Source organism: Pteronotus mesoamericanus, unplaced genomic scaffold, assembly GCF_021234165.1.
Source record: "Pteronotus mesoamericanus isolate MK-2021 breed Mesoamerican mustached bat unplaced genomic scaffold, CSHL_Meso_final contig_105, whole genome shotgun sequence".
NCBI classification, from domain to species: domain Eukaryota; kingdom Metazoa; phylum Chordata; class Mammalia; order Chiroptera; family Mormoopidae; genus Pteronotus; species Pteronotus mesoamericanus.
The window spans coordinates 11,430,609-11,454,634 of record NW_026555006.1 but is presented as its reverse complement, the minus strand read 5'-3'; the positions used below and the strand labels follow the sequence as shown (position 1 = coordinate 11,454,634).

The 24,026-nt window shown below is 39.5% G+C and overlaps 1 protein-coding gene across 2 annotated transcripts in view; it reads right to left on the bottom strand.

Moving 5' to 3' along the window:
- The window catches only part of NFIA (nuclear factor I A), a 360,348-nt gene that overhangs the window by 28,000 nt on the left and 308,322 nt on the right, over positions 1-24,026 (bottom strand). Inside the window, exon 10 of one of the 2 annotated variants that reach the window (XM_054573960.1) lies at positions 8,777-8,868. The exons of the other annotated variant lie outside the window; for it this stretch is intronic. Coding sequence (XP_054429935.1) covers positions 8,777-8,868 — 92 coding nt within the window. The remainder of the gene's footprint in view (positions 1-8,776; positions 8,869-24,026) is intronic. 2 annotated transcript variants of the gene reach the window in all.

The following is a 24,026-nucleotide window of genomic DNA, read 5'->3' as shown; positions in this document are numbered from 1 at the left end:
CTGAATTTTAAAGGTAGCATGTCCAAGATCACTCAAAGATGGCACAGCCAGAATGTGAAAACAGGCCTTCCAACTCTCTAACTCTTGACATTCTCCTTGTTCCCCCAAATAACTCCGATCATAAATAACAAGTACATTTCCCTTATTATCCTGAAACTTCTACTGATTGGAAATATTATCAAGACCCATCTAAGGACCGGAAATTTTGAAGGCAATTCTGCAGCTGATACTATGGTTTTCTGACTTAATTGCAAGGCTATGATCAAACTCTGATCTAATTCTTTTTGGCTCTCTACACCAATTCAGAGCTTCTTTTTCGACCTTTCCCCCAACTTCATTTTCTGTCACACTTTTCCCAAAACCCCATGCGCTAATTTAATGGCTACCAGATTTTTAGTCTTTTCCCTTCTTCCTCCATGGAAGCTAACATTTCCTGTGAAACCTCCCTCTTATCTTCCACTACTCCATTGCCACTGATCTCATTTTAACACAGCCATGGACCACTTCACAACAGGGAAAAATAGGAAATGCACCATTAGGTGATTCTGTCATTATGTGAACATAATAGAGTTCACTGACACAAGCCTACATGATATAGCATAGCTAAACTACTACATACCTAGGCTACACAGAACACCACCGTTGTACATGCTCTCTGTTGTTGACTGAAACATCATCATTCAGCACATGACTGTACTGGAAAAGCAAGAAAGGAGGAACCAATATTTATTGAGCACCTATTGTGTGCCAGATTCTATGTGGGCACCTTAATTCTTTCAACAATCATCAATTTACTTCAACTAAGAAGTTTCCCTGAAATCTTTTTGGAGCAAGGAAAAAAAAAAAGGCTAAAACCCAACTAAAGCATGCTTAAAGACTATAGGATTACCGAAGTATACAAGCTGAACAACAACAAAAAAAAGTCCCAAACCCAGAACTGATGTTCTAACTTTGTCCAGAAGTAAAGTTTGTAGCTGAGGACATCTAAAACATGCTGCCAAATTAAAACGTGAAAGACAAAGGTCTGTTTATTGAAAAATTTATTTTGAGAGTGTCTCATAGCCTGTCAGTGAGTCAGCTGCCAAGTGTATGTGAAGAGAATGTGTCAAGAAATTATAGGTTGGTGTGGGAAGCTGGGAGGACTCACTGCTGCCCACAGTAGTGCCGAGGGAGGGGAAGCAGATTGCCTGAGTAACTCATCTCAGCGAGGTGTTGCTTACTATTCGACACTGACGACTGGAGCTGAGAAGGAACATAAGTGAAAAAATGACCAGGCATTGCTTTTCCCTTCAGATTACGGGGGATACACTCACTTGCTGCCAGTCATTACCACACCCTAAGACATATCGTTTCCCCTTGGGAAGTCTCTTCTCCCTTGGGGCACAATTTAGCTCAAGGGGGGGAAATGGTGCAAAGAGAGGAAGAGACATGCACAATTTAATCAGCCTTTTGGGGAACCTTCAGGGCAGATGCTCAATGGAGGAATCCATGAGGTTATGATCTTGGGGAGAGTTGACCTAATTTATGATCTAACTGCTTTAGATCCAGCACTTGACAGGTAGGTTCTGCCCACATCCAGGTAGCGGCACATAAGGAGGTGCTGAAAGGCTCACCCACGTCCTTCCTAGAATGAGTGCAGGGAAAGTAGTCTGGGCTTTGGAATCAGAAGTGGGTTTGTGTCCTTGCGTTACTGACCCCTGGCTACGTGGTTTTGGGGAAGTCATTTCCTTCTTTAAACCTCAGTTTTTAAATCTGTGTAATAGGGAAAAATAATGACTCTTCCTCCTTCCAAGGGTTGTTCTTAAGATCAAATGAGAAAATACTTTGTAATCCAGGAAAATACTATTTAAATGAGTTTAATTATCAACTAAATAATAAAAGCTATCATTTGTTAAGTGTTTAATAGGTGTCAAGCATTTCCTTTCAGAATTTAAGACTCAAAACAACCATAGGAGGCATGTGTGTGTGCATATCACCATTTTACAGTTAATAAACCAGGCTGTAGAAAAACTGAATTACCTAAAAAAAAAAAAAAAAAAAAGAACAAAACACATACTACTTGTGTGTGACGAAATAAAGCTCCAATCAAGATCTGAAAAGGAAGCCCACGATCTCAGCTGCTCTGCTATCTGGTCTCTGGGCAGAGGCTAGCTGTTCTCACAGATGCAGACTAATATCATTAGTAAAGGTCTTTTTCCCAGGCAAGACGAGAGAATGAGCTCAGTCTTGATTTTACAGATGCATGAACTAATAGGAAACTGGGGCAGGTCTTCAGAAGAACCAAGCGCAGCATCAGTCCTATCCCACGGGACCCAATTTCTAGGCTTCTGATTCCGTGATATAAGAGGGTGAGTTAATCATAGACCATCTTAAAGAGAAAATGGTCAGTAACCTTTTACTGTAAGCAGATAATATGTGGGAAAGACAAATTTCAGAGACAGACTGGTTCAAATCCTAGCTACCTCATTTGCCATGGAACAAGTGTACTCCTCTGAAACATCTCTTTCCTCGTCTGTAAATTAGGGATGAAAGCACCAACCTTAAGGGTTCTGAGTCACAGAACCTGGCACACTTGGGTGCTTAACAGAAGAGTACCGACCTGACCAATTCGCTTTTTTTTATTTCAAGTAAAGGGTAAAGTCAAGAGTAAATGGAATTTTACCTGCCATTTCCCTCCAATCATGGGAGTTCTCAGCTGCGTGGGCTTGGAACTAGATTGCTCAAGTCCAGGTCTAACTAGAAGCGAAAGGATACTTCTCTCCTCTATGGAAATCTGAGTTTCTTGCCTGCTCCTTGAACTTCTATGCAGTACCTAACCTCCTACAGGCAGGCAGCTCAGGTCAGCCTGGGGAGGAAGCAGGGATGGTTTCCGCTCGTTCAAGTGCAATCTCAGGTGAGCTTATTTCGTGCCTTGGGTAAGGATGTTAAACAAGGAGAGGGTATTTCTTGGAGAGGAGGGATGAGGGACCTACCGGTTTATTCACCAGCAGCAGGTAAGAATTCTAATTCATCTTCTTGATCCAGAGAGGACAGAATTTAACATGTCTCTCTTCTTAGGATGGGCTCATGTATTATCTACCAGTTCATGGATAAATAGGCAAAAATTAAAAATAGGGGGAAAAAAGGTAAAATGTATGTGAACCAGGGCCATATCATCAGACCAAAGTTAGACAAGGACAGAAGAGTGATCAAGCCTTTTCTGCCCCTTCCGCTCTTTGGAAAGTTCTACCCAATTCTCACTTTTGCAACTGGTATCATGCTGCATCATTGTTGTTATCCTCCTCATCATTGTTATTTCTTTGAATCTGTTTCCTCCACTAGGCTTTGCGGAACAACTTGAGGAGAATTGTTATTTCTCTGTATCATGAGGTGTTGGGAATATAGTGAAAAATGACGAGTAAGTGAAAAAAAAATGAACTGAAGAGTTTTGTAGATTGCCTAAATTTTGATCTCTCGGGCAGAACTTCAGGAACATGACACGCAGAATGCCAACACATCGAAATGTCTCCATACATGCCACCTTCCCGTGCTCCCTGTGCAATCCAACCAAAGGCAGAGAATGGGTGCCATGCGCACTACTGAGCTATGCAGGGACCTCTCCAAGTCAGCTGGCTTGCCCAACAGTGAAGTGTGTGGCTTGTGCATACATTTGTAAATTTCATGAGGCAAAGGCAGTCACATTGCTTGCAAGTCAGGCAGCTAAATGATTTATTAAGCAAAGGTTACAGCACCTGTGCCTTTTTGTCAACAAATCAGGCCCATGCCATGCCAAGCGATTCTTCTAATAACCCAAATGGTAATTCGGTTTTAAATAGCACTTCAGATACCACGATCTTGTTGATGCAGAACAGTGATAGATTTGGGTGGCAGGGAAGAAATGCCTGTTTTTAATATTGTTTGCACTCATTTTTCATTTTAAAGAATTAGTCCTCATTGAAGTTCTGCAGGTTAAGCATTTTATTTGAGCATTCTGATTAAACTAGAACCTGAGTCAAAATGAGTTCTTTGCTCAGTCCCTCTGTGTGGGAATTGGTATTTCTATTTATTACCTGATGATGAAATATTAACATTTTTTCCCTCTAAATAAATGCCTCCTCTTAATGGCTCTTGTTTGCAGGGATCAGATTAAATTATAAGATGCAATTTAAATGGCCGTTGGCTTTCTGCTATCTGAGATGATGGCATGTTCTCTATTATATCATTCAGTGGGCATGCAGGGGACGCTAATAGTGTCCAAAGTGAAGTAAGTGTTCTATGCCCCAGAGACTTTTCTCTCTCTTAATATCAACTGTCATGGGACAATGTTAAAAAATGAGATCTGGGATGGGACTAGTGGTCATGGTTGCTCAGAATAGATGGGTGTTCTCAAGGCTGTGGGGAGGTGGCCATCCCCCAGGTTAATGATGAGCTACCAAATGGAGGAGGAGGAGGGAAATGAGAGACAAATAATGATAGTAGCTGAGGTAGCAGACAAGTGAGGCGGAAGCATGGGACAGATAACTTGGCAGGAGTATCCGAACAGAGCCGAATGCTGGGGTGAGATATACTATGCAATTGGAAGGCATTTTGAAAGAAAACTACCTCAAGGCAAGGCTAAAGAGAAGGCAATTCTGTCTCAGTGAAGGGAGGAATTCTCTGGAGAAAAAAATAGACTGGAAGGGAAGGAGGAGGAAAAATGGCTTTCAATTATCCATGTTATCTTTCCCTACCAATCATTACAGATGATGAATAGGTGCAATAAAAGCCAATATTCAATTTTTCCAATTTACATGGAAAGAAGGCCATAATATATTGTTAAGGGGAAGAAATAGCAGGTTACCAAACAGTGTATATAATATGATCTCATTTTTGCAATATATTTGTATGCATAGAAACAGTCTGGATGGATTAATACATAAATGTTAACAGTAGGACTACAAGTGATTTTTATTATTTTTCCCATCTATATTTCCCCACAATTAACATGTATCATGACTGTAATAAGGAAAAGTCATTATTTTTAAACTTCCTTATGAATCATTTAGATTCAGCCAATAAATGCTGACTACCCACTGTGTGTCGGGCATGAGAATTAATGCTTTCAGAAAGGTCAGCACACTATTACAGTGGATTTCGTTGATAAACAGACTACTTTTCTAGGCTGGTTTACAGAAATTTAGACTCTTAAGAGGTAAAGGGCTGTTGGAGTTCATTTAATCATTACATTTTTTAAAATTTATCATTTTAACCATTTTTAAGTGTCCAGTTCGGTGGTATTTGGTACATTCACAATGTCATGCAACCATCCCAATCCTCCGTCTCTGGGATTCCTTCCTCTTGTAAAACTGACACTCTGCACCATTAAACAATAGCTCCCAGTGCGGTCCGCCCCGCAGCTCTGGCAATCACTATTTTACTTTCTGTCTCTATGAATCTGACGACTCTAGGTACCTCACATAAGTGCAATCATACAGCATTTGTCTTTCATGGCTGGCTTATTTCATAACATCTTCAAGGTTCATCATTGTGGCATATTGCAGAATTTCCTTCCTTTAAAAGGCTGAATAATATGCATTATACCATATTGAAATGATAGATACACAATAAAATGTATGTATCACATTTAATCCATTCATCTGTCAATGGACACTTGGGTTGCTTCCACTTTTGGCTATTGCAAATAATGCTGCTAAGAACATGGCATACAAATATCGCTTTGAGATCTCGCTTTCCATTATTTTGGGTATCTACTAATAATTAGATTTTAATACAATCTCAAATTTAAGATCAGGGAATATGCCAGTACTATTCCTGAGAGCAGAGCATTGGTCTCTGAGTATCTGCAGGGCAAGGTGCTCACCAGCTCATGAGGCAGTACAGTACAATGGTTAGAGATCATAGACCCTGGAGTTAGACAGAACTGGGTACAGGTTCTTGCTCCACTCCTGACCACTGTACGGCCTTGGAAAAATCAACAATCTCTTTAGGACTGAGTTTCTACCTCTGTAAAGTGGAGATTATTTTGTCTATCCTATTGGGTGGCAATAAAGGTTAGTAAGATAACTTACCAAAAATACTTAGTACATAAAAAATGAACAATAGAAACTATCAATATTCAAAAAATTATTTTTTGTAAAAAGAAGGATCTCATAATAAACTGACAGCTGCCTAATTAAAATGTCTATGCATTAGTTCACGTTCTACCTGCTAGTAAAAGCAGAGACTGTATCTAATGGACTGTCTCTTGGTTGAAGCTTCAGATTTTGAAAAGATTTCCACTGGAAACTGGCCTTTGGGAGAAAGGAAGGCCACTTTATTTTACATTTGTTTATGGATTTATGTGCAGGATATCTCCTCTGCATTTATAAAGCTCAAGTATCTGCTTGGGTGACTCCAGTTTTTACTTCTCCAAAGATAAAAAGCAAAATTTTGTTTTCCCAGAAAACTTCCTGTAATTCAATTAATACCAATTTCAAGCCTTATTAACAAAAGTATCAATATAGAAAAAAAATACAAGTTTGCCTATCAAATTATTAATCTGCAGACCATGTTCATATTATATTTTTTAAAATCCCTGTAAAAATTCATTTTCTTCACTGTTTTCTCAAAAAGGAGCTTTTAAAAAAGTATATATTTTTATTATCTCTATTTATATATGTCTAACACTTTAAATGGTTCCAGAAAGTGGTTTCTTTCTTTTTTAAAAAAAAAGAGTTAAAATATATATATATACCATAAAATTAAAATATTTAGAGCACACATACTTTTTACCTTGTGAGATTATACATATATATGTGTATATATATAAATATATATATATATATATATACATATACATATTTTTTAAATGACAGTTGCATCAGCAGTTTCTCACAAGACAACTGGGGATGGCTGTGTTCAAGCCAAACATGGCAGGTGTCACTGTGATAAAAATCATTTAAGCTGCTGTCCATATGATGCCAAATATTTAACGGAAACCAAAAAATTCTGTTCCAGATGCCAATACTGGGTCTACATGACATCATTCATCCAGATGCGTGAAAAATCTGGATTTTTAAGAATTGAATTTTTGTGGTCAACATCATGAAGTCCCAGTGTATGGGTTAAATAAGGCATTTGTGAAACAAAGCCACATTGGAATAGAATACATTTTGATTACAGATAAACATTAAATGGAACACAGGGTACAACTTCGGTGCTGTGAATCATAACTTATATAAAAAATACTATGTAAAATACAAACAGAACATTTCCAAACTGCATTTTTGAGGTTTCTGATGAAGTAGTCTGAGCACCACTGGGGCTCTGAGAAAAGAAAGCAACGCCATTAAAGCCACTGTCTCCAGTTCCCCCCTCCCATTGAACTCGAACATGTGAGCCCAAAGTACAAAAAGGAATCTTCTTCTATTTTAATGCATTTGAGGTAATTATTCAAATTCACCAGTAAACTGTCTGAAGGTATGGGAAAGGAAGCAATAAACTTGAACAATTTTATGGGAGGGACTTGAATAGGAGATGTTAATCCCAGGTGCCACAGACCGGCCTGTTTCAGAAGAAACAGCAGAAGTGGGAAATTCAAGAGTTAACCTTCTCCCTCCCCTTTTGTTCCCCCTCTCCTCCCAGCTGCCTCCTCTGAGGCTGTACTTTCTGTGACCCTGCTTCAGTGTAAGGAAGGCTTCAGATGCAATGCAGTTTAACCCGTGCTGTCGACACAGCAATAAACTAAAACCCTTTACAGAGGGAGCAAATGAACCCAGGAAGGCAAATCTAGCCCACTTGCAAGCACCTGGTCAAAGATGAGTAGCTATAAATCTGGCATCTGGAGATTACACACCCAGGCATATATATGCACAAAAAATCGTGGAGAAATTTTTTTCAACCACCATGCTGAGAACCTCACAGAGAAAGTATTTTCTTTATGTCAATTATAATAATATATGGTCACATTCTAATTAGGAAATCAGAGAAGAGTTTCTTTCAAAACTCGAATCTAATTCTATTTCACAAACCTCTAAATATACCTACATCCACTACCTTTTTACTACAAACGTCTTTCATTGTTTCTCAATGTACAGCAGCCATTTCAAAACTTTAAAAGAGATTTCTTCTCCTTGACCTATACTAGCACAAAATGCAACTAGCTGTTGAAAACCAAACTCTAGGTGTCCTAGCACACTCTTTTCTCAATCACCTACCTCAAAATATAACTTATGTGCACATCCTCTCCTCTCCCACCCCACTGCACCTTGCTCCCCAGTACCAGCGTAGCCAGTAGCAAACACTTCTGGTTATTTCTTCACCAACATCAGCAACTTAATAGGGCTCAAAAACCCTCTCTTTTAGAAAGTTTGCCGGATTCTTGGGGATCTTATAATGACTACAGAGGAGTGGCTGGTTCCCCATTCCCAGCATGCACCCTGATGTCACTGGTAGACAGAGCTCTATTCCAGGTTTCCATAGGTGCTAACTGCTATCTCCTTGCAGGCAGAGAGACCCAGATTCCTAGAAGAGGAGACAAACTATCTAGCACTGGGAAATCTTTCTTGCCATAGCAAAAGCAGTTCTGGCCCAGAAGCTCTCCTCTCCTACTCCCTCAACACAAGAAGCAAAAATTGCAGGCAATCTTTTCCATGGTTTCTGAGAACACATGGAAATGTGCTGAAGGACCCATAGGGTCAGGAGGAAAGGGGACCAAACGGGCTGGGAAATGCAGCCTGTTGTGCCAAAAGACAAGTTACAACGCACCTAATGAATAAAACAAGCTGCACCACATACAGAAAAGATGAGAGCGGCCCACCTGTGTCTGTTGAGGGATATTTACAAAGCTTGGATCCCGTGGTCCAACACTGACGAATCGGTTTGCGGGGGAGGTGCTGGGTGTCGAGTAGGCTGTGAAGGGAAGGGACACATGCGTTCAGGAAGCAGCACGAGATTGCACACACAAACAACACCAAAACACACAGTCTCCGAGCCTACGCAGCTGATTAACAAGGAAATGTGCAAACACTGTAGCTAGCAAAGGGATCTGGCTAGCAAGGGCATTTTAGACGTTCAAAAAGGGAAGGGGTGTTGGTTTCCGAAGACTGTTGGAATAAAACGATGTCAAATTGGTGCTCAGTTGAGCTCTTTTCTCCTTGCATTGTACAAATTAGAACATGCAGGACATTTGCAAAGTTTACTTTCTGAGTTAAACACGAGCTCTGAGATCAGAAAGAGATATCCTAGTTTATAGAGCACAGGGAGAAAGAAATTAGGTAGAAAAGGGAGGAAAGCAGTTCTTTTTCCAACCTTGCTTTTCACACTATTACACTCCAGAAAAATCATGAAACATTCCTGCACCTCTATAGCTAAATATTGAAGAGGGGTCTTTATAGAAGGGAGTATTGGGTTCTCCAGAAAGGAGGTGAAAAGTCATTTAGAACAAGCTGTCTTTACAGGTACGAGAGAGTCTAGAACCTTTATGATGAATAACATGCTTAAAATATTAATATTCGTAGTCTTCCTGTCCTAGGACCCACTCTTTTGGGCATTAACTCTAGGGTGTCACACTGGAACCTCCGATACCATACTTCAGTTTACTATCATTATTACAGTACCCAGAAATTCTGTTGTTGGTTTTTATATTTATATTTAAGAACATCACTCTACTTTAGTGCGGAAAACATTCAGTGGCTTTGGTGTTTCATTGGCTCATAAATCCAAGTGTACATTTTTCTGGTGTCCTACAATTTCCTTTTTTACTACAAACTCTGAGGATTTATTTATACTCTTTCTTTGTACTAGAAGTTTGAGATATACTATTACTTAATTTCAAATTTCTAAGCAATACTTGTAAAAGGCCTAAGTTTTCTGGACAAACTCTAGACACACACCATCTAAAAGATGAAAAGGATTTGCAATTTTAAAAACAAAGATAATTGAGGGAATTACACCAAATTTCTTTCCCAGATTTGTTTTTCCTTATTGACATCATCTGCTCTTATTTTGATTTTCTGTTTTACTGAAAACTGTGCAGACTTCTTGTTCCCGTTGTTAAATATGTCTAGAGAGAAAGTTCCCAGCAACCTAGTCCAAGTCCTGTTGGTCATCTTTGGGAAGAGCTAAGTCATCCACTCAGATCCATTGACAGTCATGTGGTGTAGCTGTGTCAAACCTGCACTGAACAGAGGGGGTACATGAGGGTCCTCTGATATTAATCAGAAAATTTATGTTGTTGTAGTGTTTGTTCTGGTAGGAGTGGTCCAGAAATAGCTTTATATCAAACGATCTAAAATATGTGATGTGTTGTACTGTCTAGCAATGTGAATCTACTAATTTCCTCCCTGGCCCATCCTATGTCAGACTAACTTGAACTGATTTAGGAAATACTTCTGCATTTAGCAATTCTGTAGGCACCTCTCACTCAATGGTATAAGGGAAATTTAATTTTTTTCAAAGCTCAAAAATGCTCTTTATTAATTGCTTTGTTTAGTCTATTGCTTTGATATGCTTGATATACTTTAATAAGTCTCAACTGAAAGTTTTATATTAAAAATGACGGATTATAATAACCTGGCAGTGAATTTACCTGCTTCTAGGGCAAACAGAAGATGTAGGGGAGATAAGGAGGAAGTTAGTAGATGAAACAACCTATTAAACCTGCTAGTGGGTAGGGGAAAAAAAAGTTCTTTCACATGTGAACAGGTAGGTAGGTTGAGAAGGAGCACAAAGGCTTAAGAGATGCTAAGGTACTAAGACTAAGTGGTTAATGACAGATGCTGGAACACAAGTGCTTGGTTTGATGGTCCTAGCGGAACTGGGTACACAGGCCTGCAAACAATTTAGCCACTGAAAATTACTATGAGGCTAACACCATATATTTTCCCTTCTTCAAGTATGGGACAAACCTTGCAGTCTTGGTTTCAAAGCATCTCAGAAGGCCTTTAATATTCTCATAGGTTACTAAAACAGCTCCAAAGTTTATTATAGTTTTTAAAAAAGAGAGCAATGGTGAGAGAGGTGGTAGTGCAACTGCATTTTTAAAAAGGATATTACAACTACAAAAACCTGAGAATTGCTCAGTGTCCAAGTTATCAAATGGAACAAATGGTGCCCAGGGAAATTTATTCTATAGAAAGCTATGTTATGGGAAAAATCAAGGACACAGGAAAAACAAGAGAAGGAAGAAAGAAATTCTGACTCATCTTCCATTATTGTGGCTACAATAGGCGGAGGGTTCACCTATAACAGGATGTAGTTCCAGAAATGATATAACATAAGTTGAATTTGTTTCCCAAAGAAACAGTGGAATAAGTGAGTTATATTTTTGAATAAAAATCTCAAATAAAACTTTTTATTAAAACAACTATTTATACCATAGTGAATCAATTATACATGCACAGCTAAGAGCTTTCAAGATGAATATAAAAATCAAGTAAAGGGGGCAGTGTGGTAATTAATTATATAAACTATGTTTATGCTATTATATCACATTCATATCTTTCCTAATTATAAATCTAGCCTTATTTATAATAGCAATAATCAAATGCTGGAGGAAGAGCTTCAGGAAATCATGAAATCCAGAAAATAATTTTCTGGGAAGATTACTGTAGGCATTTTTCAGTATCTGGAGGAAAAATTCAAGGGCACTTGATAATTTTCTGATAAAGTCAACAGGGAACTCAATTTGCCTATATCATCTCATTATAAAAGTCCTCATGGCAAACATGACAATCAGAAATCAAATTATTGATTATTTGGCAGCTCTGAAACAGAGTATTTGAATTTTATTTATTCATTTAGCAGTCATTTTACCTACATGAGCAATATCACCATGGACCATTTTCTTAACATTACTGAAGAACATTCCTATAAGAAACTTCCACAAGCTTTTATGTGTACTAATACAATCATATTTTTCCTCTATCTAATGTATCTAAGAGTCTTCGTTTGGTCTTAACCACAATGGTAAGTATCAAAATCCCAAACCAGAATTTGATCCACATTCAGAAAACCCCACTCTTCTGTGTTACCCACTTATCATACGCACTGCTAACTGCATTGTATATAACCTTCACTTAGGCCAGTGATTTTCAACTGGGGTGCCACGAATATTGTGAAAACATGCAATACCTGGCTATTTATTCAGGGGCACTGACCCCTCTTCCCTTTGATTGTAAAATAAATAAGTGACAATGGCCAACGCAACAATAGCCATCCGGTATGAATGAATAAAAATTATACCTATTGTTTTGTCAGATCGGCAAAAAAATATTGTTTTTTGGGTGTGCCACAGAATTTTATTAATTAGCTTATGTGTGCTATGAGATGAAAAAGGTTGAAAATTGCTGGTGTAGGCAGTATAAGCCCTGGTCAGTACGATCAGTTAGGGGAATGGTTCAAGAACAGTTCTTTCTTTACACGCAATAGCTTTACGGGGCCCGTGAGAGCCCTGGAACTGTCTCTCGGGGAGCTGTAGACTGCCTGGGGAGCGCGGCAGAGATCGCGCAGGAGCACTGCTCTCAGCGCCCACGCCGGTGTCCCTGGGAGGCCCTAGCATCTGGGTCCTCAGAAGCGGGTGCAGCTGACGGCCTGTGAGCCAAACAGAATGTCAACTTTGGCCAAGTTCTGTTCTGTTTGATTTTCTTTTTTTGAATAATAAGAAATAAGGGATGCGTCTGGACAAAGGACTCATAATTCCAGATGACTCAGTCGAGTCTGTAGCAGCCCTCGCCCAACCATCAAAACTGACCAGGGTGTGAAGGAGGTGGTGAATTGTTTCAAATAAATATGCTTGGAGTTTTCCTGTTTTTGGCAAACAAATGATTACAGAAAAAGATATTAAGATATTAAGATGTTAAAATATTTGTACCAATGTCAGCTGATGTTAATTTAAGGTAAGAGCCATATCAATAAAGTCACTAAAATCTGACAAAGTAGGCAGACAGATTCAAGGTCTAGGTCACACTGAGCAACCACTGAAATATATGGAATCACTGAAAGGCAAAAAAAGGGAGAAAACTGCAATAGATCTGTGTGGAGTGTGAGTGTGAAAGGAGAGCTGTCCTGTGGATGAAGCCCCATTCCCCGGGCGGCGGCGGTCGGGGGCCGGGGGGGCGGGGCCCATTCACCGGGGCTGCAGCGGTCTGAGTGGAGCGACCGCCAGCTCCTCCGCAGAAGCTGGGGGCAGATGACAGTGAGGCACCTTGGCAGAAAAGAGAATTTAAGAGACCTGGTGACCTTTGAGGTTCTGAACTTGCTTCTAGACACAGGAGCAACCAAGTCCACTAAATCCTGGCAGTCTGGCCTACAAACTGACATGAAGTTTCAGGAGAGATTTGTGTTGTTTCATTGGAGACACAGACTATATGAAAGGAGTGGACATGCTCTTCTCCATTCCCTTAAACCCCAAGTCTAACCTCTGGAGTGTATCAAAGAGGGCTATTTTAATATATTCATATTCTCTCTCTCCGTTCTCTCTTCTCTTGCTCTCCCTCCTCTCCTCCCCGCCTTCCTCCCTCTCTCCTTCTCTCTCTCTCTGTCTGTGCCAGACCCTCTACTGATCATGAGGCAGATACAAAGGTGAGTAGGACACAGCGCTTTCCCAAAAATGTTAGAGTCTAACAGGGAGAGATGAGTACAGAACATGAAAATATGAGTGCCTAAAAGTGATAGAAATAAAAATCTGTGGGGTTGTTAAAGGACAGAAAAGGCTTTACAGAGAAGATGGAGACAGCTTTAGAGAGAAGCTGGAGAAGATGTGTTGGTGGACAGGTTCGGAGGGATTAGGGTCACACAGGAAGCAGCAGATGCAAAGGAGCAGAGGAAGGATTCAGAGGCATCAATTGCAGAGGGGGCGGGAAAAAAGACTAGATGTTGCAAGTAACATTTTGCCATACTGTAAGAGCAGGTAAAATTTTAAGGATCAGAGGCCTGAATGTTTTCAAATGGGGGGTAGAAAAGTCTATTGAATTTATTTTTTGTTTAAGAGGGATAAATAGTTCTAAAATAACGAAAGACACCAAATTTTCATTCTACACACCTGTCAGGCAACTAGACATCCTAACACTCTAAACCCTTTCCCTTCATATGTCAAATATCACTATTCACTCACATGTTCCCTTGTTTTTAGTAAATCAGACAATATACATGTGGGGAATTTCCCTCTAAAATAACTAGCCAAAAATTAAATTGCACTGCAATGGACTTACTGTGATTCTAGTACCTACCCAGGAATGTGCTAGTTATTGGACAGAAGTAATAAAAGCAACTCTAGGAATGCAGCCTTGAAGAGACAGATCCCCGTGTATCCAGACTGAAATTTTATTGTTTACCAGGGATGCCTGACAGTGAAGGAAAAGTGCATGAGAAAGCATTCAGTTGCAAACTGAAACAGTGCAATAACTAAATACCTACTGGAAATAGTTTCTAGGATGTTATCTTAACAGCACTACCATTTGCTATTTTATTTTTTCCTAGTATAATATCATTTTTTAATTGTATTTTTCCTATTACCATTTAGTCCCCTTTTACTCCGTTTCCTCCCCTCCGCAACCATTACACTGCTGTTCCTGTCCATGAGTCCTTTTTCCTTTTTGCTCAATCCTCCAACTCCCTACTGTTCCCTTCCTTAGCTGTCATCCTCACGTGCTATTTTTTAAAAAACGTCTGTGAGCAAACTTTCATTGCTAAAGAAAAAAAAAATGCAGAAACTATTAGAAAATAGATTGGCTAATTTCTAAATGAAACCCACTATGGATGAACTCATATAGGAACTTGAACAGCACTGTTTCTTGCAAGGTCACATAAGAAATGCTGGAGGATACTGGAGTGTTTTTTCTTTCTGAGAAATCTATTGGTATTGACAAGTTGATGCGGCCTGAGTTAACATTATTAATGTCATTATTTAGCCAAGGAAGACCAGCCTTTGCTTATACATGATCCAGGACTCAGAGGTTTAGAAATTCCCACATGATTGAATAGATGTTGCAGTTTACATCCAGATGTTTGAAATCTAGAAGATAACCACACTGAATTTCCATTATTTTGATCACATCTGTGCAGTCAGTTACCTCACTCTATTATCTCTGCAAATCTTTTGTCTCTACAAACAAGTTACCATCACCGCCACCACCAACAAGGCAGCCCTCGGGTTATGAAATTAAAGCCTACTTATCACTAGTAAATTACTACAGAGCAACATACCCACAAGCTTTCTTCCTGAAAAGCTGATGAATTCTAACTTTAATATATTAGCATTACTTAACATGTATGGTAACAATTTACATGACATGTCTAATGTGCCAATAGTTCACAAAAATCAGGAAAAGAATCAATTTAGCCAGATGGTCTTACTCTGTTCATATTTCTATTAATATTAAGGATCCTCATAGGGAGTTAAGTATTCCAGCAACATCATGATTTGGGGTAAAACATGCAGAAAGGAAGGCATAAGGTGATTTATGTATGCAGACAGAGAGAAAGGGATCAGAGCAACTTGTAAACTCATGGTACTTTGACCTTGCGTGCCAAAATGTGTCATAAAGAGGCACTGTACAATGAGTGTTTCCCGTACATAGTTTATTTAAATGGCCTATAGCGTTCTTTTTCATAATATTTTTAAAGGGTAAGAATATAGCCTTGTTTCAGTTCATTTAAATTTATTTCTGATGGCTACCCCAAATTCTGTAACTGTCATTTATTTTTCTGTGTAGGCTGTGTGTTGTTCAATTGATAGAACATATTTATTGATCAGAAGCAACAATGTATATGGCTAGGCACAGGTGAAAGTTATACTAAATAGCGACAGAAAATAAACCCTGGATTCAGCTGGTGTTTTCTAAAAAAAGAAACTTAGATCAATATATTGGATTGCTCCCTTTGAAAGGCTTCTGTAGCCCTTGGAAAGGCAACATCACTCAGGAAACCTATTTCTAGGAATTTATCCTCAACAAATACTTAAAAGTACAGATGAAATTTATGCTCCAGGATGTTCGTTACAGCATTATTTACAAGAGCAACAAACTGGAACCAAATTTTAAGTTAGTGCTTCATTCATATGTTGAAATATTTTGCAGCCATTAAAAATGTTTTAAAATAATGATATCGCCACATATATAAAATGAAATAAAATGAATCCAATCAGTTCACAAAACTCTATATAGGTACCCACACATACATCTATGCACACACACACACACATCTATCATGATTAATCATGTTTAAAGTGTGCACAGAAAATGATTATCTCTGGACTGATTTTGTGGGTGGTTTTAAAATATCTTCCTGTAATTTTTAATGTTAAGTAAAATAAACACAAGTGGAACCTGAAAACCCCAAATATACTTTCATTTTTGCAACAGTGCAATATAGTCAATAGAAAATAAATTCTACAACTAGAAAATCCTGGGTTGAATCCATTCAGTCTCTTACTAGAAATGTGATCTTGGCAACCCAGTTAACCTCTCTCAGCCTCTGTGTATAAAGAAGACAGCATATGTTGGAATGTATCCCATAGTTAGGACAAAAGTTAATGTCCTACAGTAGGCAAATTCGTAAAAGTGATTTAAAATCACATTTCCTAACCTTTTTATGAAATAAGTGTAAAATAGCAATTAAGAGAACAGCATACAAAATATTATATTCAGTAGGTCACTATCATCTTACATATGTGTGCATATACATACATGAATACATACATAAACATGTATTAAAAAAATTGGGGGAAAACCAGACCAAATGTTGTTAGTAGTTGATTATAGGAGAATATAATTTTCTTTTTCATACTCTTCTATATATTTCAAGTTTCCAACACTGTTGTATATTACCTTTATAAAGAAAATATTAAAAGTCAGCTGCCATCTGAAAAAGTAAAATATTGAGACCAAAACAAGACTTGAATGGGTTAAGATACACCAACAAATATAATCCTCCATTGCCTGGTCTCTTTTCTTACTCCTTTACAATGTTCATCTCTTACTCTCTTTTTCCCTGTTTTTGTTCCTGTTTTATAGTCTTAGGATTTTCAGAGGGAAGGTGTGCTATGTATCTTGAAACCCCTGGGCTCTGGAGTTCAACGGACCGGAGTTTGAATCCTGGTTCAGTCTCAGTTTCCTCTTTTTTAAAAGAGAGCTGACAATTCCAATTTTGCAAATTTCTAATAACAAATGCAACTATGATAATGCATATCAAAATACTTATCAAGTTACCTGATTTTCAATAATTTTTCTTTTTCCTGTGCAAATTTAAACATTAAAAATTTGGACTCTACACAAAGTAGAACTACTCTAAAAAAAGTATTTATGAAAAATTGTGATTTAAGGTAGTGCATTTGTATTCAATGGGTTCCTAAAGCAGAGCTTGGGACCAAATAATGGCTACCGAGAACAAAAATGCTAACTTTGTACTAAATGCTATACTATCTGTGAGGGAAAAAGACTATTTACCATTCTTTACCAGAAAGAGCACCCATTTTCACTACTGTTCTCAAAGTTCATGTTAGCACAGTAAAATCTAGATGTCTAAGAATTGCTAAGGATTTTATAGGATTGTATGAACAGCCCTCGTCCCCCTGCCACACGTGTGAGTTTTGGTCACTATAGTGATTAGAAACATATCTTAAAAATAAAGAATTCATTATATTTGATATAAAAAGTCAATATCTTATCTTCATTGAATAAGGTACGAATGAACTATCCCCCAACAAACCAGTTTCTGTCCTTCAACACACAATGAAGTGTGTATACTTTTATCTCCTACTCTATGGTAGTATTCTATACATACTTCTTAGCGCTCTCCTTTGCTGACTTAATTTAACTCAAAGATTATTCCATGAATTCATAGAGACCTGTCTCTTTATTTTTAAAAGGTTCCTAATATGTATCATATTGTGGATATTTTGGTATTAACAATCTTTCATTCTAAGCAATGTTGCAATGATTACTTGAGGTATGTCTTTGCTTATATTCTGACTATAGGCATGGCTTGCATCACACACACACACACACACACACACACACCCCCACCCCCGCAAACTGCCCTCTGAAGAGGTAGAACCAATTTATGGTCCAACAGTACAAGCTCTGGAGAGTCTTGAAGAATAAAGGAAATCTGCCTTTATCAACATCTCCTATTTTTCACCTTTTTGCTGTTACTGTTTTACCTCCCTTCCAAATTTCTGTTGTCTTCCTTTCCCTGATGGAAAGGGTTACTCTCAGAAACAGAAACCAATTCATACTAGAGTATAAATGACCACTAACACCTTCCTCTATAGTTCTCTCAGAGGGTTTTCATTGCTAACATACGGAAGCTTCGGGCTAAAGCAAAGATACTGACAGGATGCTGTGGCCAGGTGTGTGAACTGCAGATTCGAGGTGGCTGGGTGTGAATCATGATTACTGCTATGCCTGGCTGAGAGATCTTGAGAGAGTTACCTTTCTCTGTCTTGTCTTTCTCAAGAAGGCTATTTACTTTTTAAAATATTTATTTCATAAGATTACTGTGAGGATTCAAATAAGATAATGCATATGACAACATTTTTTAAAGTGCGTGACATATTAGTAAAAGCTCATTACTTCGCTGCTGTTATTAATTTCAGACATGAAAAGGCAGTGTGGCTCCCAGGTAACCAGAAAACATGTCACATTGCTTTGTAACTGGTTCAGCTACAGCACCAAGTAGTAGAAAGTCCATGGGAAGGTCTGTGTTTGAGATCCTCCTGAGCTACAAGGAAGTACAATCTTGGGAAAGTAACCTCCACTTTCTAATCTCAATTTCCTTGTCTATAAAATCCTGACCTCACAGGAATCTTAGGAAGCCGAAATGAGAGAATGTATATGTGTAAAAAAGTTTTGCAACTAAAAAGCACTGAATATATGTTAATTATTACACTAGAAAATTTCCATCCCCGTCATAGATGACTGTCATATTCTCGGTTAACAGATTCATATTCATTCATCAGAGATATAAAAATAAATTATAAAGGAAACTTGTTATTACAAGCTTCTATTTAATAAAATTCTAGTTTTAAAAAAGTCAAAATTGAGTTTTTTGTATTCCTAGTTAATTTTAAAAAGGACAATATGCATACTTTATCTTCTTTCATAATTCAAGTGTTTTTTCTGCCCAGTATAATTCTAGGCTATGATGCCAATCTTCAATTTCTTTTCTAGAAAAGCCCATTTTTATGGTGTGATGTTGTTGTAAACCTATTATATAAAAAATTGGATCTTACAATACAATTAAGAAAAAGAATAGTGCCTTTTGAATGATCATACCACAAATAGATACAAACGTAACGAGAGATTTCTTCTATTCTTAGGCTGTTGTCCCAAACACTCTTAGGAATATCCATTCACTGTATCATACGTTTGAAAAGGAGTCCCTTCCCAATTAATGAGATGGTGCATGTGGAAAAACTCAGCAAACGGCAAGAGCTGCAACAGGCAGGCAGGATGATAAGGCAATTAGCTTCACCTGGAGGATACCTACCAAGCTTCTCAAACACGGTCAAACCAAACTTCTGATCCCCAGTTCCTGCAGTTTTCCCATCTCAGTTCATGGCAACTCTATCCTTCCAGTTGCTCAGGTCAAAAATCTAGAAGTCATTGGTGAATTCTCTAGGGTTTTCCCCCACTCAACTCACATCTAATGTGCCAGTAAATCCTATCAGGTTCACCTTTGAAATATTTCTCCCCAACCGCACAGCCCCTGCTCCGGTGCAGGTCACTAGCAACTCCTGCCTAGATTACAGCAATCGAGTGCCACCGCCTCCCCTGGGTTGGTTTTCTCCATCGTACTTACCGGTCCCTAACTTACTCACTTATTTAGAATGATTGGTTGTCCCCTCCCTCTAGAGCGTAAGCTCCACAAGGGAAGAGGACTGTTTTGTTCACTTCTGCATCCCTTGTGCCTAGAATAGTGGCTGGCATGTAGAAGACACCCATTACATTTATTGATAAAAACCAGACAGCCTTTTAGCTGGTTTCCCTGCTTTAATTCTTGCTCACAGTGATCTGTTTTGATCAAAACCTTCAAAGTGTTTCTGTCAAGACCTACGTAGTCTCACTCTGCCCTCCTCCCCAGCTCACTCAGCAAATGCCAAAGGCCTACAAGAACCTACATTATTTGTCCTTTGGGCGCCCACACTCATCCACTTTACCTCTCTGACCTCTCCTCATCCTCCTTTTTCACTCACTCACTCTGCTCTCACCATTCTGGCCTCTGGGCTGTTCCTCAAACATGCCAGGCTGCGCTGGCTGTCCTTCTGCTTGGTGAGCTCTTCCCCTACAGCCTCATGGCTCACCCTCTCATTTCTGTGAGGCCTCCGTTCAAATTCCCCCTTCTCAGACAGGCTTTCTCCTGCCACCCTGCTCATAGTTGGTTCCCACCCACACTACTCCTACCCCTCTGCTTCATTTTCCTTTTTAGCACATCTTACGTCCTTCCTACTTATTTTACTTCCTATTTTGTTTATCATTTTCCTTCTCTTAAATAAAAGCTACACATGATCGGGGATTTTTCTCTCTCCCATTTCCTGCTGGATCTTAGCACCTAGAACCCTGCTTGGCATGCAGTTGGTGGTCAATAACTATTTACTTAATGAATGAAAGAAACGCTGTCCTCTCACTGGGTACTGAAACCACAAAGGCAGGCAGTCAGCAGGAATAGAACACATAGTTGGAATTACTCTTACAGGTTATCCTTTCTATTTGTCATGGTGTCCTAAAGAGGTCTGGCATAGTGTTTTCTGCAAACAAATCAACAATGCAAAAGCTTTCCCTGAGAGAGAGCAAAACTGTTATCTCCATCCTTACTCCTCTGGTTTGTTAGGACATGGGTAAGGATTTTTCCCCCCATTAAAATGTATTTATTTCATAGGCAAATTTTTTCCCATATCTGCCTTACCCTGGCTTTCCGGCCACGGCTGCAAAGCTGAGTATCAGTGCCAGAGGCAACTGATTAGTTTAAAAATACATAACTCTGCTTTAGGCTGGCATCCATTTGTATTTCATTATGAGAGGATATTAAAATGATGCCTTGGACTTTTAACTGTCTACAGCACAGCGCATCTGTCACCCCAGTGCATCCTGACAATCTGCCTAGGAGAGTGGGCGTTATTCCCATTAACAGATAAGGGAGTCAAGGCCCGGGAAAGCTGGTAATACAGGAGACCCTGGGCATGATTTCCTGCTTCTACTTTTGCACTCTTTTTTTTTTTTTTTTTAAATCAGTTTTGGACACGCTGTTGGGATATTGAACATCTGTACTTAATACCCTGTCATGCTGTTTCTTCTTGCTGAAGTTGAACTCTAATAAACTGATAAGCAGGATCCAACTATCCTGTGGTTTTAATTTCTCAGAAAGCTCATAATTTATGAAACTATATTCTTGCCCTAAGTTTTTATCCAGTGGTAATCCAATTTTAGACACACCCCCAACCCATGAGATGCTTTCTAAAGAAAAGTTTTGTCTTCCCTATCAGGTTTTAAATGCCAGGATGTTATCTTTACTAAGTGGCTTAGTAGCCACCCCTCCAAAATAAAATCGTTCCTCGAGGCCCCCGCACCTGGATGTGACTCCCTCCCAGGGCCTCCTGTGGCACCCAGGGCCCTTCTGTCCCACTGTCGTCAGGCGCACTACCCGCTTACCAGCTGCTTCCCTCCATAAAGCCCACATTTCTTTAGAGTGGGATTAATCGTCTCTGTATCCCAAGCAGTTACCGTGGCCCTTGGCACATGGCCTGTTCAATATACGAAGGCTGAATGAATGAATGAAGGAAGGTAGGCATCAAAGATGAATGTTACGGGGGGAGGTAGGGGCTACTTCATTCCTGTTACTGGTTCCCTTCCTTACACCTATGGCCACTCTCCACTCCCTCACCACAGTACAGACTGGAGACAGAAACCGGACTCATTCCACCCCCTCCTCACCTCCCTCACACAGGGAGACAGGTGCTGGCAGGAAGCACACGGCCATCTGGACCTGTATTCAATCATCTCTACCTGGGAGGGCAGACCGTGCGGAGAAAGGCCTGCGGTGGCCCAGCTCTGCCAGGGCTGGGTAGATTTGCCTGTGTAATTCAGAAGCACACTTGCCTAGGGTTATAAATTAAATTCTCTAATAGCAGACGTTAGAGTCTGGTTTCCCATCTCATTTTTTCTTGTATTTTATTTATCAACAGGTTCAGAAATCTGGGTGTGGACAAGGATATTTTGGGGGCGGTCTTAAGTAGTCTTCTCAGTGTGGACCAGTGGGCTCTGGGACTTTTAATCTGAGAGGCTTCTCCGATGCTGCACATGGCAGGGCTCCCGGGCTATCACTGTTATACTGATGAAGGAGGAGGCAGTAAGGCAGTATATGTTGCCGTGAATGAACACGTTATTGTGAATTTGGCAAGCCCAGAAAAGCCCAGAAATGAAGGCCTAAATTTATGATGATAAAAACTTTTCTATGCCATCGGTAGAACATTTTGTTTTGTCTACATTTATAGATTCCTATGATTCAGAAATTACCAAATTACCTATATCAAACTTTGGGCCTCTCAATATTCCCCCTTTCCCAAAAAAGTTTAAACACTGTTCCAATAAACATGTAACCACATGAATTGGATCTTCCAAGGCCTCCTCCACCCCCACAGTTCTCCCCATAATGTTGAAAGAATCTTTGAGGCTGGGCACGAGAGGATGATAAGTATCTTCTTCTACACAAGGCATTTGATTCAACCCAAGGAGTGGAGTCCAGAACTATGGACCCAAAAGGCACGAACCTGATTTAGGTGTTGAGTAGCTCGTACATATTCTAAAGACCTATTTCATCACTACCCAAGCCTGGAGGCTTCCAGTAAGTAAAAGTTTTGACAGATAATACAATGCTCTGGTTTATTTGGTAGTAGTGTTTATCATGGCTGATTTCATATAATCCTGCCAGGTAGGTATTATCACTCATGTTTTACAGGTGAGGAAACTTATATTTGAGGAGAAACTAATAATTTGAAAGGAGGAGTTTTGAGCCCCTATCCTTTGGACTTCAGTAGCTGCACATGGTATATATTTCCATTCTTCTGCAGTGACTCAGGGAAGCCCCATCCCCATTACTGGAATACACGCAATGAATGCATGGAACATTGAATTGATAATGGAAGTGGGGATATGTTTACATAGAGTAGGTAGAATACTGCTCCAAGGGTTTGAAAGCACTGTGTCATTGTCCTGTACAGATAGAGAGAAGTAGAACAGATAAGTGGTACACAGAGGCATGTACAGGAGACAATGAGCATGGGGCTACCAACCCATAAGCCATATCTCCAGTGACTAGATTTTAATAGAGTTTGGGGATGGTTATTTCTCTGGCTTGTTTGAAAATGATACACAATGAGCAGGTCACACCTAGGAGCCTCTGCTTCTCAGGAGCTTTTGTTCTAAGCTGAGCTTTCAGAGTTGTAGACCAAGCCTATCAACAACTTGTTTCCTATGTCCTTGGACACTCAGGATTTTCTCCTTTGTTGAAAAGTGTTGAACGACCTCTTACCAAGACAAGTAAATCTCCCCAAATTTGTCCCTGGACTGTCAATGTTTTTGCTGTAAAACCAGAATCCATGCACATGCCCCTCACTTCTGCATCTATTATCAACTTGAATACATACCAGATAACCCAAAGTTCACTCTCAGATACGTCTCTAAGGGACTCTGGACATTTTGTATTCAGTGTTCCCAGAATTAAATCTAATGAACAGTGTCAACAAAGGCTTTTTGACCCTTTCCCCACTACACCCAAAACTGTTATGCCCCCACCACTGAAAGGGAAGGATGCTGAGAGGCCTGGAGTCATCCTCCACTACACTCATCTAAATGGCTGTCCAATCCCAAAGCTTATGTCCATAAAATATCCCCCTCAGGCTCCTCTCCCTTCAACTTCTATGACTGTGACTGAAGTTCTTAATCTTAACACTTTCTTCCTGGCCTACTCTAACCTTTTCCTCAGCAGGGTCCCTGCGTCCAGTGTCACTTCCTTTGAAGATCTCCCTGAAGACCTCCAATCCTTAGGGCCACACTGTCACAGTTCCTGTCCTT